The 16051-nt window shown below is 41.9% G+C and overlaps 1 protein-coding gene across 1 annotated transcript in view; it reads right to left on the bottom strand.

Annotated features, from left to right (window-relative positions):
* The window catches only part of syt9a (synaptotagmin IXa), a 40794-nt gene extending 25008 nt beyond the window's left edge, over positions 1–15786 (bottom strand). Inside the window, exons 1-2 of the mRNA XM_021607508.3 lie at positions 14917–15786; positions 698–1202 (exon numbers count right to left, since the gene is read on the bottom strand). Coding sequence (XP_021463183.1) covers positions 698–1202; positions 14917–15064 — 653 coding nt within the window. The 5' untranslated portion in view covers positions 15065–15786. The remainder of the gene's footprint in view (positions 1–697; positions 1203–14916) is intronic.
* Between the last annotated feature and the right edge of the window lie 265 nt (positions 15787–16051).

Genomic DNA, 16051 nt, shown 5'->3' on the forward strand with positions numbered 1-16051 from the left:
CAAAAGTTCACTCATGGTGGATAATTGACATTGAATGACATTGAAATGTTAAAAATCTTCAAGAAATATTCCGTAACTGTTTGGACTTTCTTTAATTGGAATGGAATTGGAATTGTAAAAACATATAACCTCTGGAATTTAATTGGAATTCAGTATTATTACATTAGGCAGTTAAAGGAATGATCACAAATAGTATAGCAAAATAATCCTAAGAAATATTTAGGATTATTTGTAATAATTTCAACCTGCATTCCTATATTTCTGACATGATCAGCCTGAAAGCCTGAGGGAATTTAATTTTCATTTGTGGAATTCTTGGAATTTAAACCTAACATTGGAATTTAGAGGAATGTAATTATCTCTGAATTCAAAGACTGACCTGGAATTCGAATCAAATTAAATGGAATTTAAAGGGAGAGAGAATTGAATTAGAATTACATTTGTGGAATTAACTCCAATCCTGGTGGACTGTGGTACTCATGTACTGGCAATGTACAGTATTGAAATCTTTATTCCTACTTTGATAACCATTATGGTGAACTAATTAAATACTATCTATTATGAAAGCAAAGTAGCAGTCTTAGTAGCAGTCTTATATTGTAAGGGAACTTGGTATAGTAGGTACTACAGTATACAAGCACAGTACATGGCACAATAGTGACTTCATCATAGTAGAGGACTGTGATATAGTACTCACCCAATCTCTGTGTGTATAGACATTGACCGGACGGAGGGTGAGGGCTCAGTGGTCTGCCTCTGCGTACGAGGGTTGGTGTGGACCCCGTTCTCGCGGCCTTTACTCTGGGTTTCCAGAGGGATGTCTGGAGATGTGTGGCTAATCTTCATGGCCGCCTCTGGGATGGGAATGATCGCCGCTATGGGGGGCGGTGATACGGGGGTCACCGGCCCCGTCACTGTCCCAGATGCCACAGGGACAATGGAGCAGCGATGGGACTCACGGCGGTCGAGGGCGGGGACGGGGGGGTCGACGGCCGTGTAGACTGGCTCCCTGGCTGGGACGTAGGGTTGCAAAGGTGCCATGGGGGAATCGTGGTGCCCATGGGTGGGCTCCTTGATGCTGGGGGAGAGGCCACGCTCCCTCCATGGGATCCAGCAGAGCTTCCAGGAGACGAAGATTGAGACCCCGAACAGGGCCAGGCCACAGGCTGTCACCACCAGGGACAGCAGGCTCACCGACACATCTACAGAATGCAGGGAGGGGTGGAAAGAGGGAGAGAGGGAGGAAAGAAAGGGATAGAGTTAGTGTAGGGTAATTTTACTTATACAAGGATGTGAGAGGCACAGTGAGACAAACAAAGATCAATTACACATGTACAAGACAAAAGCTTGGGAGAGAATTAATCATCACATCATCATTTAACACATTTTTTACCTCGCCGCCATTGAAAACACGTGATGAATCACGCTTCCCCATGTGGCAGTTCAACGGACAAATCTGGGTTTGGCGGATGCCAGGAGAACGCTACCTGCCCCAATTCATAGTTGGATGCAGGATGAATAATGGTCTGGTTTTCTTTTTCATGGTTCGGGCTAGGTCCCTTAGTTCCAATGAAGGGAATTCTTAACGCTACAGCACATAATGACATTGTAAACGATTCTGTGTTTCCGACTTTGTGACAACAGTTTGGGGAAGTCCCTTTCCTGTTCCAGCATGACAATGCCCCCGTGCACAAAGCGAGATCCATACAGAAATGGTTTGTCGAGATCGGAAGACCTTGACTGGCCTGTACAGAGCCCTGACCTCAACCCCATCGAACACCTTTGGGATAAATTGGAATGCCGACTGCAAGCCAGGCCTAATTGCCCAACATCAGTGCCTGACCTCACTAATGCTCTTGTGGCAGAATGAAAGCAAGTCCCCACAGCAATGTTCAAACATCTAGTGGAAAGCCTTCCCAGAAGAGTGGAGGCTATTATAGCAGCGAAGTGGGGACCAACTCCATATTAATGCCCATGATGATTTTGGAATGAGATGTTCAACGAGCAGGTGTCTTCATACTTTTGTTCATGTAGTGTATGTCATAGCTTCTCTAGCTGTGTGCCATTAAAGACACACCACAAGGAACAGCCTAAGACTGATTTAAATCACTGTGCACTAATTTAAAAAAACATGGCTTGGTCAATTACAAGTGTGCTTTGCGGGAACTTTTCTCATTCTCCTTTACTATTCTCTTAATAAAGAGGGAGTGTGACAAACTTAATTAGGAATTATCCAAAGTTGTTTAATCATCTCCTCTGGAGTCCCATATGCGGCCAGGGTCCTGATTTTAGTGCTGCTGTAATCCATTGTCCTTGACCGATAGGAATAGAGCAAGAAAATGTGTTGTGGAGAAACATTCTATGGGAATCAATTGACCCAACATGAACAAGTTCCAAGCCACTCTTCAGGCTTAAATCTTCAATATTTAGATATACCTGGGGTGCAGGTGATATTTAACAGCCATTTTGAGCAATTCATTAAAGTATGTGATGGATCATCTGTAAGAGTTTAAATTGGTGTGACGACGTCAGACCTCTCTGTTCATTTCTCCTCACAGAACATACTAGCTACAGTTGAAGTCGAAGGTTTACATACAACGTAGCCAAATACATACCTGACATTTAATCCCAGTAAAAAATCCCTGTTTTAGGTCAATTAGTATCACCACTTTATTTTAAGACTGAAATGTCCGAATAATAGTAGAGAGAATGATTTATTTCAGCTTCTATTTCTTTCATCACATTCCCAGTGGGTCAGAAGTTTACATACATTCAATTAGTATTTGGTAGCATTGCCTTTAAATTATTTAACTGGGTCAAACATTTCAGGTAGCCTTCCACAAGCTTCCCACAATAAGTTGGGTGAATTTTGGGCCATTCCTCCTGACAGAGCTGGTGTAACTGAGTCAGGTTTGTAGGCCTCCTTGCTGGCACACGCTTTTTCAGTTCTGCCCACAAATGTTCAATAGGATTGAGGTCAGGGCTTTGTGATGGCCTCTCCAATACCTTGACTTTGTTGTCCTTAAGCCATTTTTCCACAACGTTGGAAGTATGCTTGGGGTCATTGTCCATTTGGAAGACCCATTTGCGACCAAGCTCAGGTAAAGGGCACGCTCCTCTGCCCAGGCGTTGCTGATGCCTGCCAGATCTTACGCCTGGATAGGTATTTTACGTACCAACTAACCACATCATACAGGTAACTGCCAAAGTAAATGGAAACACTTGAGTAAATGAGGGATACAAAGTATATTGAAAGCATGAGCTTCCACACTGGTGTGGTAACTGAGTTAATTAAGCTTTGATGAGCATAAAAATGATGAAAACCATATGCCATGGCCGTCTCTTTCACCAGATTTCAACCCAACTGGCTGATTATTTTTGCCACATTGGCCATGCAAATTACCGCAGGTGAGATAAATTACATTTGCTGAGAATCACTTGCCTCCAACTAAATTAATTAGAATTTAAATAAAATGTCAGTACTTATTTTAATAAGAACATTTGGTCCTGTGTCGTTGTAAATCAATTGTAATTCAATTTCAACTTATTTTCGAAGAAATTGTGAATCATGCAAGGATGCATCCTCTCTCCTTCCTCTCCTGCCTCCTTTTGAAAAATGTCAATGTAATCGAGGAGAGGAAACGTGGAAACAAATGTGCTTGATGAAATGAGACTCCCCTCCACAAGCTCGTCATCAGGCAAACTGTGTATATTGTGGCTCAAACAGATTTTTCTAGTTGTACCAGACATTTTCTAGACTAAAAGTGGGCGTTTTAAAACGTGTGGGTACTTTTCTCCTCTGAGAAAAAAACCTGTTGATTCAAAGGGGGTGTGGCGGATTACAAAACAAAACTCTTCCTGGTAGGATTCTGGAAGGATATACGTAAGAATTCTCAGCTGGGAGAGGCTATCGAGGAGAAGTGCAAACTCCTCTGTTCAGCTCTTAACAAAATGATATTCTCCTACATATGGTAACGACTTATCGGTTTCCTTCCAGGTCAGGAGGGGAGGAGGACAGAGGAGTCGAGGATGGAGGATGATTTATGCCCAATGGAGAATCTCCCTATATCTATGCTGGTCCTCATCCTCTACACAGTTTAAACTAAGATACTACACGTATGTATACAGTGTGAGAAGCCTTGTGAAAATGCTGCAAGTAATCCTGTAATTATATTTTCAGCATGACTTGCAACATGTTGTGTTATATGTTGATGATGCTAGTGATGTATTGCACTTTGTTGTCCCCATAACAGTCTTGTAGGAAGCAGTGACAGTCCTATGAATGTGAAATGTGTCTTTACAATGCTGTCAACGTCATCATAATTACAGAGCATCGCGGTACAGCTCACATTCAGAATGAGAGCTAGAGAGACTGTTTAGGGTTTACTGTGTTCCCATGTTTCCATGCAACATGGATTGCAGGCACTTTTTGGCCATATCAAGGCAGCCTCAAATATCACAAATAAAAGATTAAGATTTCAAAGTGTTTTGATGAATAATTAAGTGTGCTCATTCACACTGGCACAGGGTCCCCCAGTCACCGAGGAAGGGGGGGGACAGAAAGACAATCACGAAGAGCCTTCTGATTCATCTTGGCGTTTGCCTCCAAAGCAATCTCAGGAAGTGAAGTAATGATGAGATCTCCCTCTCTGGGAATTCTTCTGAAGAGGAAGGATGAAGTTCCGCCAGAGAGATCTTCAAAGAGATGAATCAGTGTCATGGGGAATTCATCATTTTTGCACAGCTGTCACCCATTGAACTTGGAGGACTTGGCAAACTCTCAGAGATTAGGGTCACACAATGTAACACAATGCATGACACCTAACTAACGTACCCCTTCCGAACTGCAGAGCAAATCAGCACTCCCCCACTCATCACTACTTCACATAATGGCAAACCTACAGAGGCCGTGCATTTTTCCTAACTATCTTTACAGGTGTTAAATGGTCAGATTGACTAGAGTCATTTATAAAACAGACCCACTCAACTGTAAATTGTTTTGCACCCTAAAGTATTGTACCGTGTAGTTCACCATATTTTGCCATATGCTGTCCTATTCTCCAGCCCTGTTTGTCCGTTGTTACTGAAACCCTGTGGGTTTACATCAACTGAGGCGTAGGAAATGATGAAATTATGATTTGTGTAATTAATCCACTGGGAGAAAGCTTTTTTAGTTATTTGTTTAATTACAGAGCCTTGCGAAAGTATTCGGCCCCCTTGAACTTTGCAATCTTTTGCCACATTTCAGGCTTCAAACATAAAGATATAAAACTTTATTTTTTTGTGAAGAATCAACAACAAGTGGGACACAATCATGAAGTGGAACGACATTTATTGGATATTTCAAACTTTTTTAACAAATCAAAAACTGAAAAATTGGGCGTGCAAAATTATTCAGCCCCTTTACTTTCAGTGCAGCAAACTCTCTCCAGAAGTTCAGTGAGGATCTCTGAATGATCCAATGTTGACCTAAATGACTAATGATGATAAATACAATCCACCTGTGTGTAATCAAGTCTCCGTATAAATGCACCTGCACTGTGATAGTCTCAGAGGTCCGTCAAAAGCGCAGAGAGCATCATGAAGAACAAGGAACACACCAGGCAGGTCCGAGATACTGTTGTGAAGAAGTTTAAAGCCGGATTTGGATACAAAAAGATTTCCCAAGCTTTAAACATCCCAAGGAGCACTGTGCAAGCGATAATATTGAAATGGAAGGAGTATCAGACCACTGCAAATCTACCAAGACCTGGCCGTCCCTCTAAACTTTCAGCTCATACAAGGAGAAGACTGATCAGAGATGCAGCCAAGAGGCCCATGATCACTCTGGATGAACTGCAGAGATCTACAGCTGAGCTGGGAGACTCTGTCCATAGGACAACAATGAGTCGTATATTGCACAAATCTGGCCTTTATGGAAGAGTGGCAAGAAGAAAGCCATTTCTTAAAGATATCCATAAAAAGTGTCGTTTAAAGTTTGCCACAAGCCACCTGGGAGACACACCAAACATGTGGAAGAAGGTGCTCTGGTCAGATGAAACCAAAATTGAACTTTTTGGCAACAATGCAAAACGTTATGTTTGGCGTAAAAGCAACACAGCTGAACACACCATCCCCACTGTCAAACATGGTGGTGGCAGCATCATGGTTTGGGCCTGCTTTTCTTCAGCAGGGACAGGGAAGATGGTTAAAATTGATGGGAAGATGGATGGAGCCAAATACAGGACCATTCTGGAAGAAAACCTGATGGAGTCTGCAAAAGACCTGAGACTGGGACGGAGATTTGTCTTCCAACAAGACAATGATCCAAAACATAAAGCAAAATCTACAATGGAATGGTTGAAAAATAAACATATCCAGGTGTTAGAATGGCCAAGTCAAAGTCCAGACCTGAATCCAATCGAGAATCTGTGGAAAGAACTGAAAACTGCTGTTCACAAATGCTCTCCATCCAACCTCACTGAGCTCGACCTGTTTTGCAAGGAGGAATGGGAAAAAATGTCAGTCTCTCGATGTGCAAAACTGATAGAGACATACCCCAAGCGACTTACAGCTGTAATCGCAGCAAAAGGTGGCGCTACAAAGTATTAACTTAAGGGGGCTGAATAATTTTGCACGCCCAATTTTCAGTTTTTGATTTGTTAAAAAAGTTTGAAATATCCAATAAATGTCGTTCCACTTCATGATTGTGTCCCACTTGTTGTTGATTCTTCACAAAAAAATACAGTTTTATATCTTTATGTTTGAAGCCTGAAATGTGGCAAAAGGTCGCAAAGTTCAAGGGGGCCGAATACTTTCGCAAGGCACTGTATATATGTACGCTAAATGACTAAGCACAGATAGGGCTATGCAAGAGAACACTCAGGATGTTATCTTATCTTAAACAAGGTCTGGATTTGTGAGATACCATGTTTCTCTGGATCTCAGTGACCACATCTTAACGAAATCTTATCGTAGACCCTTTACATACTGTACCTCCACAGGGGTGAAAGTGAAAAAAGTGAAGACAGCTGTTTGGCAATCATAAGTAACAGTAAAAATGATGTACAGCCGTGGAAAGACAAAATTACAAACATGGCAAATCTCTTGAAATTGAATTACCATTCAGGTCGAGAACTGTGGCTTCTGATGCGAGGTCTGTTTCATATGGATTTTAGTGCTGAGAGATTAATCAAAATGTTGGTTATTTTTCATTTTTTAAACAACATCGGTTCAATTATTTTAATTGCATTTAGTTCGTTTTTTTGTCTGTGAGCTCAATGCGCAAATTGCACAATTTCTCTAAAGACAAATCAGATCCAGCCTGAACTGTCCGATGTCGTATGGAGTTGTATTTTCCAACAGGCCAATATTCTATACTGTACAACAATATAAAGACAACATCCAACAATTTCAAAGATTTTACTGAGTTACAGTTCATAGACAGAAATCAGTCAATAGAAATAAATTCATTATCACCCAATCTATAGATTTCACATGACCGGGCAAGGACGCAGCCATGGAGCTAGGCCCAGCCAATCAGAATAATACAAAATGGAGAAAAAAAAAGAATGGTGAGGCCGGTTGGACGTACAGCTAAATTCTCTAAAACAACGTTGGAGGCGTCATATGTTAGAGAAATTAACATTAAATGATCTGTTCTCTGTTGGACATTCCTGCAGTCAGCATGCCAATTTCACGCTCCCTCTAAACTTGAGACATCTGTGGCATTGTGTTGTGTGACAAATCTGCACATTTTAGAGTGGCCTTTTATTGTCCCCGGCTAAAGGTCCATCTGTTTAATGATCATGCTGTTTAATCAGCTTCTTGATATGCCACACCTGTCAGGTGGATGGATTATCTTGGCAAAGGAGAAATTCTCATTTACAGTGATAAAAACTAATTTGTGCACACAATTTGAGAGAAATACGTTTCTTGTGCAGCTCATGAAAAATGAGACCAAGACTTTACATGTTGCATTTAAATATTTGCTCAGTATAAACAGTAGTAATTAACTACAATGACCATAATCCATTGTGAATCTACTTAGCCAATCTGTGTTTCTTTTACTCCTGCTACGGAAGAGAGAAGAATGTGTGATCTTGAGGTGATATAGAGCGCAGCTGTTGCTTAGCCAGGTACCTCTACCTGAAAATACACGATCAAAGTGATTGATAGTTGGTATTCAGCAGTCATAAAATTATGCCTTATTTATTTTGAAGAACTACTAAAATAGTGATTTTGTCAGACAGCATAGGCAGCAACTCTACAGAGATGATAGGATGACTAGGAATGAAATAATAAAGTCATCAGATAAAACAAATGTAATATACACAACTGAATTATTTTATTAAAGTAAAGTGCTTAAATGTTTAATAAGTGAAAAGCAGTAATGTGCAGTCACTACCATCATGGGACTTTATTTTGTTTTATTCTGTGTTGTTACAGCATTCCACCCAGATAATAGAACATATACCAAAACGACCTCAAAAAGCAGTCACTCAGCACTAATGGATGTGGAATCTGCTGGGCGGACCAAGGGAAATCACATGCAGGGTAAAAGGCCAGCTGACCACCTTTGATTGCAGTAAAAAGCAAAGGGGTTGTTTTTGACATGGCCCCTTCCATTACATATTCCCTCAGAATGTTGAGGCAAAGCAAGCTGGGAGTCTGGGGCTTCCTTAATGAGCCTAGTATTACACACCACCTACCCCTCTTCTTCCTCCTCTTATTGCTGTCTCCTCCTCCACATCCTCCTTCGCTAACTTTCTATTACCATCCCCGTCTTTCTCCTTAACCTCACCCATGCTTCCCCCTCTGATATGTCAGGAATAGAACACCTTTTACACATCAAAGTCAAGAATTATACTGTTCCGATAGCTCTCACGTCAATCAGTAATCAAACAGTTGATTAAAATAATAGATTATAGTCCACAGCGGTCTATAAGAAATGCTCCCTTAAATGAGCCACTTCAAATATTGCAGTGAGTTGGCCTACGCTGTGACAGTGTGAAGAAGGTGAATGATGAAGTCTGCCCCAAAATATTATCTTCAGAGCCTTGACCGCTCTTGCATTTCTCAGAGCACTTGCAAACACCTCATCAAAACGTGTGTACAGTCGACACTGTACATGGTGGTAAATGGGACAAGGCCACTCTGACTCACACTGCCTTGCTTTGAGGATGTCATACCAACATAATATCTCAACTTGTGTTTCTAGGCTATTATGAAGATCAAAAAAACGTCGTAATAAACAATCGTGAATCTTCTTGGGCTGATCCCTCCGTTCAAGCTCCTCCAAGCTGTTATAAACATGATCCAGGATCATAAAATACTGCAATATGGAGAACCAACTGTGTAAATATGTACCTCTGAGTTCATATACTGTATGTTACCTGCATTATTTGTATCAGTTGATTGAGTGCTTCATGACAGTAATGCCATTGAAATGCCACTAACCAGGGTGGCCATTTTGCTGTTGTAAAATTCATGCCATGCCACTCCTGTCACCTGTGCTGAAGCTCTTCTTTATCTGTGTAGGACACATGTTTAAATTTTCAAGTTTTAATGTCAAGTGAAATGCCTTTCTTGCCAGCTCTAAACCTAACAATGCAGTAATCAATATCAATGTAGTATTGAACATTTTATAAGGTAGAACACTCAAGAAGTAAGTAAGCTACATGCAGTTCCAATACAATATGTATAATGTGCAGAGATACTGGAGTGATGGAGAGCATTGTCCATATGTCCACCTGATGTCCTCTGTACACACAGCACATGTGACCGTCACAGACCTGCAGTTGGCTATTGAACATGAATGGGGGAGGCTTTCAACACACAAATTCCATTCCATTCCAATCACAAAGCTACTGATAGCATCAGTCACTATTCCTGATGAAATAAGTCAATCAGCGAAACCACAGGCCATGTCACAACCAGCCAAAGACATGGTACACCAGGGGTGAGCTGTGTTTAGACCACAATGTGGCATCTGATTGGACTGTGGCTATTGAGCTCAGAGATGAGGGCGAAAGACTGACATGGGCAGCCCTGTAGCCTGAGTGTAACGGTTTTCTTTAGGGGAAGTAGAGGCGGACCAAAATGCAGTGTGGCTGTTATTCATTGTACTTTAATAAAGAAACTGTACACGAATAAACTAACAACACAACAAACGTGCGGAAACCTAAAACAGTCCTATCTGGTGCAAAACACAGAGACAAGAACAATCACCCACAAACACACAGTGAAACCCAGGCTACCTAAATATGGTTCCCAATCAGAGACAATGACTAACACCTGCCTCTGATTGAGAACCATATCAGGCCAGACATAGAAATAGACAAGCAAGACATCCAACATAGAATGCCCACTCAGATCACACCCTGACCAACCAAAACATAGAAACATACAAAACAAACTATGGTCAGGGTGTGACACTGAGAGCACATTGATCCAGAGGCCTAGTGGTGGTTTGCTTGGCACATTGCCCTGGTACTGCCTGAGGAGGTCTAGATTCATAGTATATTTGAAAACACTCAAATAACCCCGATAGCTAACAAAAACATCCAACAGAAAGAGAGACGGGGGATATTGCCAATTTAAGCACTTCCTTGGACCTACAGTACTCCCTTGTGTTGCTCTAAGGTGCCTTACAGATTGTTTGGTGTTGAATTAGTTAGGAAGCACTAATTAGTGTACCCCTATAGCAAACTGATATGTAATAATCTACATTACCTACACCTCTACTCAATAAGTCATCAGCAGCAATAGCAGTCAATATGCACTGAGTTTACAAAACATTAGGAACACCTGCTCTTTCCATGACATAGTTTGACTGACCGGGTGAATCCAGGTGAAAGCTATGATCCTTATTGATGTCACTAGTTAAAATCCATTTCAATACGTGTAGATGAAGGGGAGGAGACCGGTTAAAGAAGGGTTTTTAAGTTTTGACACAATTGAGACATGGATTGTGTACGGACGCCATGCAGAGAGTGAATGGGCAAGACAACGTGTTTTTTTACTCATTATTAGGAATGTGTTCTTAATGTTTTGTACACTCAGTGTAAATTAGCTACTGTATGTGAATACGAGTGAGCTGCTACCAACCAAAAACCTCATAGGCATTATCTATCACAGGCATTATCTACAGTTGAAGTCGGAAGTTTACATACACCTTAGCCAAATGCATTTAAACTCATTGTCTTTCACAATTCCTGATATTTAATCCTAGTCAAAATTCACTGTCTTAGGTCAGTTAGGATCACCACTTTATTTTAAGAATGTGAAATATCAGAATAATAGTAGAGAGAATTATTTATTTCAGCTTGTATTTCTTTCATCACATTCCCAGTGGGTAAGAAGTTTACATACACTCAATTAGTACTTGGTAGAATTGCCTTTAAAATGTTTAACTTCTTATGGCTTGGGGGCAGTATTGAGAAGCTTGGATGAATAAGGTGCCCAGAGTAAACCGCCTGCTACTCAGGCCCAGAAGCTAAGTGGAAGTGTATTATTAGTACATTTGGATAGAAAACACCCTGAAATTTCTAAAACTGTTTGACTGATGTCTGTGAGTATAACATAACTCATATGGCAGGCAAAAACCTGAGAAAAATTCCAACCAGGAAGTGGGAAATCTGAGGTTTGTAGTTTTTCAACTCTTTGCCTATCCAAGATACAGTGTACAATTGGTCTGATTGCACTTCCTAAGGCTTCTACTAGATGTCAACAGTCTTTAGAACCTGGTTTGAGGCTTCTACTGTGAAGGAGGAGAGAATGAGAGCTGATTGAGTAAGAGGTCTGCCAGAAGGCCATGAGTGTTATGGCTGTCGTCGGAATGAGACCAAGGTGCAGGGTGGTGGACGTACATTATGAATTTATTAAATGAACACCAAAAAAACAAGAAAGATAAACGACACGTAAAGTAATGTAGCACTAAACCAGCAACTAACAAAAAGAAGATCCCACAACAGAAAGTGGGAAAAAGGGCTGCCTAAGTATGATCCCCAATCAGAGACAATGATAGACAGCTGCCTCTGATTGGGAACCATACTCAGCCAAAAACAAATAAATAGACAACATAGAAGGCCCACCCCAAATCACACCCTGACCTAACCAAATAGAGAAATGAAATGGCTCTCTAAGGTCAGGGCGTGACAATGAGCTCATTCAGGCACGCTTCCGTGAGAGGTAGCTGCGTTCCATTGCATTTCTCAAGACAAAGGAATTCTCCGGTTGAAACATCATTGAAGATTTATGTTAAAAACATCCTAAAGATTGATTCTATACATCGTTTGACATGTTTCTACGAACTGCAATGTCATTTTTTTACTTTTTGTCTGGCCTGCACGTTGTGTATTTATCGAACAAAACAAACATTTATTGTGAAACTGGGATTCCTGGGAGTGCATTCTGATGAAGATCATCAAAGGTAAGTGAATATTTATAATGCTATTTCTGACTTCTGTTGACTCCACAACATGGTGGATATCTGTATGGCTTGTTTTGGTCTTTGAGCGCTGTACTCAGATTATAGCATGGTGTGCTTTTTCGGTAAAGCTTTTTTGAAATCTGACACAGCGTTTGCATTAAGGAGAAGTTTATCTAAAGTTTCATACATATTTTCTATCAATGTTTAGGAAGAGTATTTATGTAAATTGATGTGGCTTTTGGAAGCAAAACATTACTGAACGTAAAGCGCCAATGTAAACTGAGATTTTTTGATATAAATGTTAGTGATTCATTTTATCTATATTTCTGCTTTTTGTGACTACTTTCTTTGGCTGGAAAAATGGCTGTGTTTTTCTGTGACTAGTTACTGACTTAACATAATCAGATGGTGTGCTTTTGTCATAAAGCCTTTTTGAAATCGGACACTGTGGTGGGATTAACAACAAGTTTATCTTTAAAATGGTGTAAAATACTTGTATGTTTGAGATATTTTAATTATGAGATTTCTGTTGTTTGAATTTGGAGCCCTGCACTTTCACTGGCTGTTGTCATATCGATCCCGTTAACGGGATCTCAGCCGTAAGAAGTCAACTTGGGTCAAACATTTTGGGTAGCCTTCCACAAGCTTCCCACAATAAGTTTTGGCCCATTCCTCCTGACAGAAATGGTGTAACTGAGTCAGGTTTGTAGGCCTCCTTGCTCGCACACGCTTTTTTAGTTCTGCCCACACATTTTCTATAGGATTGAGGTCAGGGCTTTGTGATGGCCAGTCCAATACTTTGACTTTGTTGTCCTTAAGCCATTTTGCCAAAACTTTGGAAGTATGCTTGGGGTCATTGTCCATTTGGAAGACCCATTTGCGACCAAGCTTTGACTTCCTGACTGATGTTTTGAGATGTGGCTTCAATATATCCAGTTAATTGTCCTTCCTCATGATGCAATCTATTTTCTGAAGTGCACCAGTCCCTGCTGCAGCAAAGCACCCCCACAACATGATGCAGCCACCCCCAGGTTTCATGATGCAAGCATCCCCCTTTAACCCTCCACACAGAAACAGACACACACACACTCCTCTCCGTTTGGGTCACATATTATCTTTGAATGCCAGAGACCAACGCAAAAAGACTTGTCAATCTTCCTATATCTTTTTCTCTTCTCTCTTTCATCTGTATTTCTCTCTGGTTTTATTGAGGTGCCAGTCATCCAGGACAGGATGACATGGCTCAGCTGGATATGTTAATAAAATCAGGGTCTGTGGACTCAAGGGAATCTGCCTCTGATCGCAGTTCAATAACCCCACCATACACTCCACCTGGCTGTCAATGCAGAGGGGAGAGGGGAGAGTGGAGAGAGGAGAAGGGAGAGTGCACAGAGAATAGTGCTGAAGAGAGAAGAAATGGTGCATAGGGGAGAGGAGCAGGGACAGATAGTAAGCAGAAAGTAGAAGGGAGAGGAGAGGGGGTATAGGGGGAAGGGGAGGGGAGAGGAGAGGAGAGGAGAGGAGAAAGAAGAAGGGAGAGGGGAGCAAGGAGATGGGTGAGTGAAGAGAGGTTTTGACTGAAAGGATGGGGGTGGGGTTACGAACCACATCTTGAACAATTCATCAATCAGGGGTATGTGAGAAATGCAGAAGTGTTCACAATATGTAACATGTTATGCCTTCCAGAAACCTCCTGTGAACCTTCTAGTAATCACCAAGGTCTGCAACAGGCAGCCCATGATCAGTGGGTAGAGTGGAAAACACGTCCACGCACGCACGCACGAACACACACACAAACAGCTCGCGTGGGTTACTAAGAATGCACTCCTCCCTCGTCTCCAGACGCACTCGCACGGCGTGCTAGCTTCCCAAAAATTCCCGTTCCACTATAAGCACTGCCTCCATCTCTTGCATTGGCTAGCACGTATATGCATGCACTCACCACTCACCCTTGGTAAATGGGTCAGGGATTAAAAAACGAATCCGCTGAGAACTTTAGTGTGGCCGAGTGTTGCATCGCATGTGCCAATGCAAAAAAATGAGATAGCATTGGGTATCACGCGAGCTCCAGCTTCAATGAATGCGGCCAAAGATTCCGCAAACTCGCGCCAGTCCCCATCCCCCACTCTCAACACCCCATCCACCTCAGGTGCACCAGAAATAAATGCACATATAACAAATCCATAGTACGCACTGCATATCCCACACTACATGCATTGGCAAGGTTGAATATAACCTACTGGCTTTTTAATTTTTTTTTATCAAACATGTGTTCCTGAAAAACCCTATATAAAATAATTTCCCCACTCCTAATCTCCATGCAACAAGTTCTGTGCAGAAATGGAACCCTTTCTCTCCAAACTTAATGTGTAAAAAAATATATATTTAGATCAAAGTGTTTCAGAGCAAGTTACGTCTGTATAATTCAAACCGAAAAGCGCACATTGCATACACATACACTGCTCTCAGGTCAGATTAATTGGATATGATTGACTGGTGCATACCTGAGTCCGTGTAGCGTGGTCTGGCGAGGTCCCGGAAATGGTAAATGAAATCCAGACAGTTTTCGTTCTGTACTTCCCCTTTAGAGCACAGATCAGACAGTAGTTCTAGTGCTTTTTGACAAATCTCGTCCTCTCTGTCGCCAGGCATTTCCCACCAGCATCCTTCTGAATAGAGGGGCTCCTATGGCACCACCACACCACCCCGCCCACCAGAGAGTCGACTAGCCCCCGCAGAATCACACTAATCCTCCCGGCAGAGAGTCAACTAAAGCCCCAGTAGCAGCGTACCACTCCACCCGAAGCGGAGTCACCAACACCCAGGAGCTCAGCACCACTCTGGCTGTCTGAAAAACCAACCAGGGTAGCGGAGGAGGAACAGGTAAGTATAGTAGGTCAAAAAAACATCATATTCCTTTGTTTCTTTCCAAACGTCGGGCATCCCTTTTCGAGTGTGTAGTATTCAATTGTGGGGTTTTCCCCATCAAAGTAGCCTATCGTACAATTTAGCCACAGGTTGAATGTCCGACCACTCACAGGAGGCTATGAGGCGCCGTGCGCTATCCACACTCAATTGGTGCTGAAAAAGTGCATGCGCCCTCTCGATGCGTGAATGACCGGCGCCGCGCAGCCAGTCGCTCAATTCACCATCAACGCAATGAGCAAGCGCGATCCCGACTCTCCACGGTTCAAAGCGCTCCGCTTATTAACTGCGCCGCCAACACTAAACCCCCATTGCTCTCTTTGCGCCGAGACCCCTGGGCTGGCATCCAAATGCACGTCAAGAGTGACGCCCAACTGGCTTTCCATACAACTGGCCCTGAGAACGAACAAATTAGTGGTGTTGACTGTGCACGTTGTTTAGTATTAAGTGCATGTTTTCTGCTACTACATTAATTCGTATTGTTTTTCTCAGTTATATTCTATACAGTTCTGTTTATCGCTTTGGCCAGGTAGGATTGTTGTTCTACCTATTTATCTTGGGATGTACAGTATGTCAATGCCATTAAGGGCTGCATGGTGAGGCTGGTTGATAACGAATTATATTATAGATTTGCACAATTGATCAGTTTTCACCTCTTTAATTGTGCAGTCAATTTAATAATTTCTCAATCCATTTCAGTGATTGACAAGCACT

Source organism: Oncorhynchus mykiss, chromosome 6 (genome assembly GCF_057628025.1).
Source record: "Oncorhynchus mykiss isolate SJ-2025 chromosome 6, ASM5762802v1, whole genome shotgun sequence".
NCBI classification, from domain to species: Eukaryota; Metazoa; Chordata; class Actinopteri; order Salmoniformes; family Salmonidae; genus Oncorhynchus; species Oncorhynchus mykiss.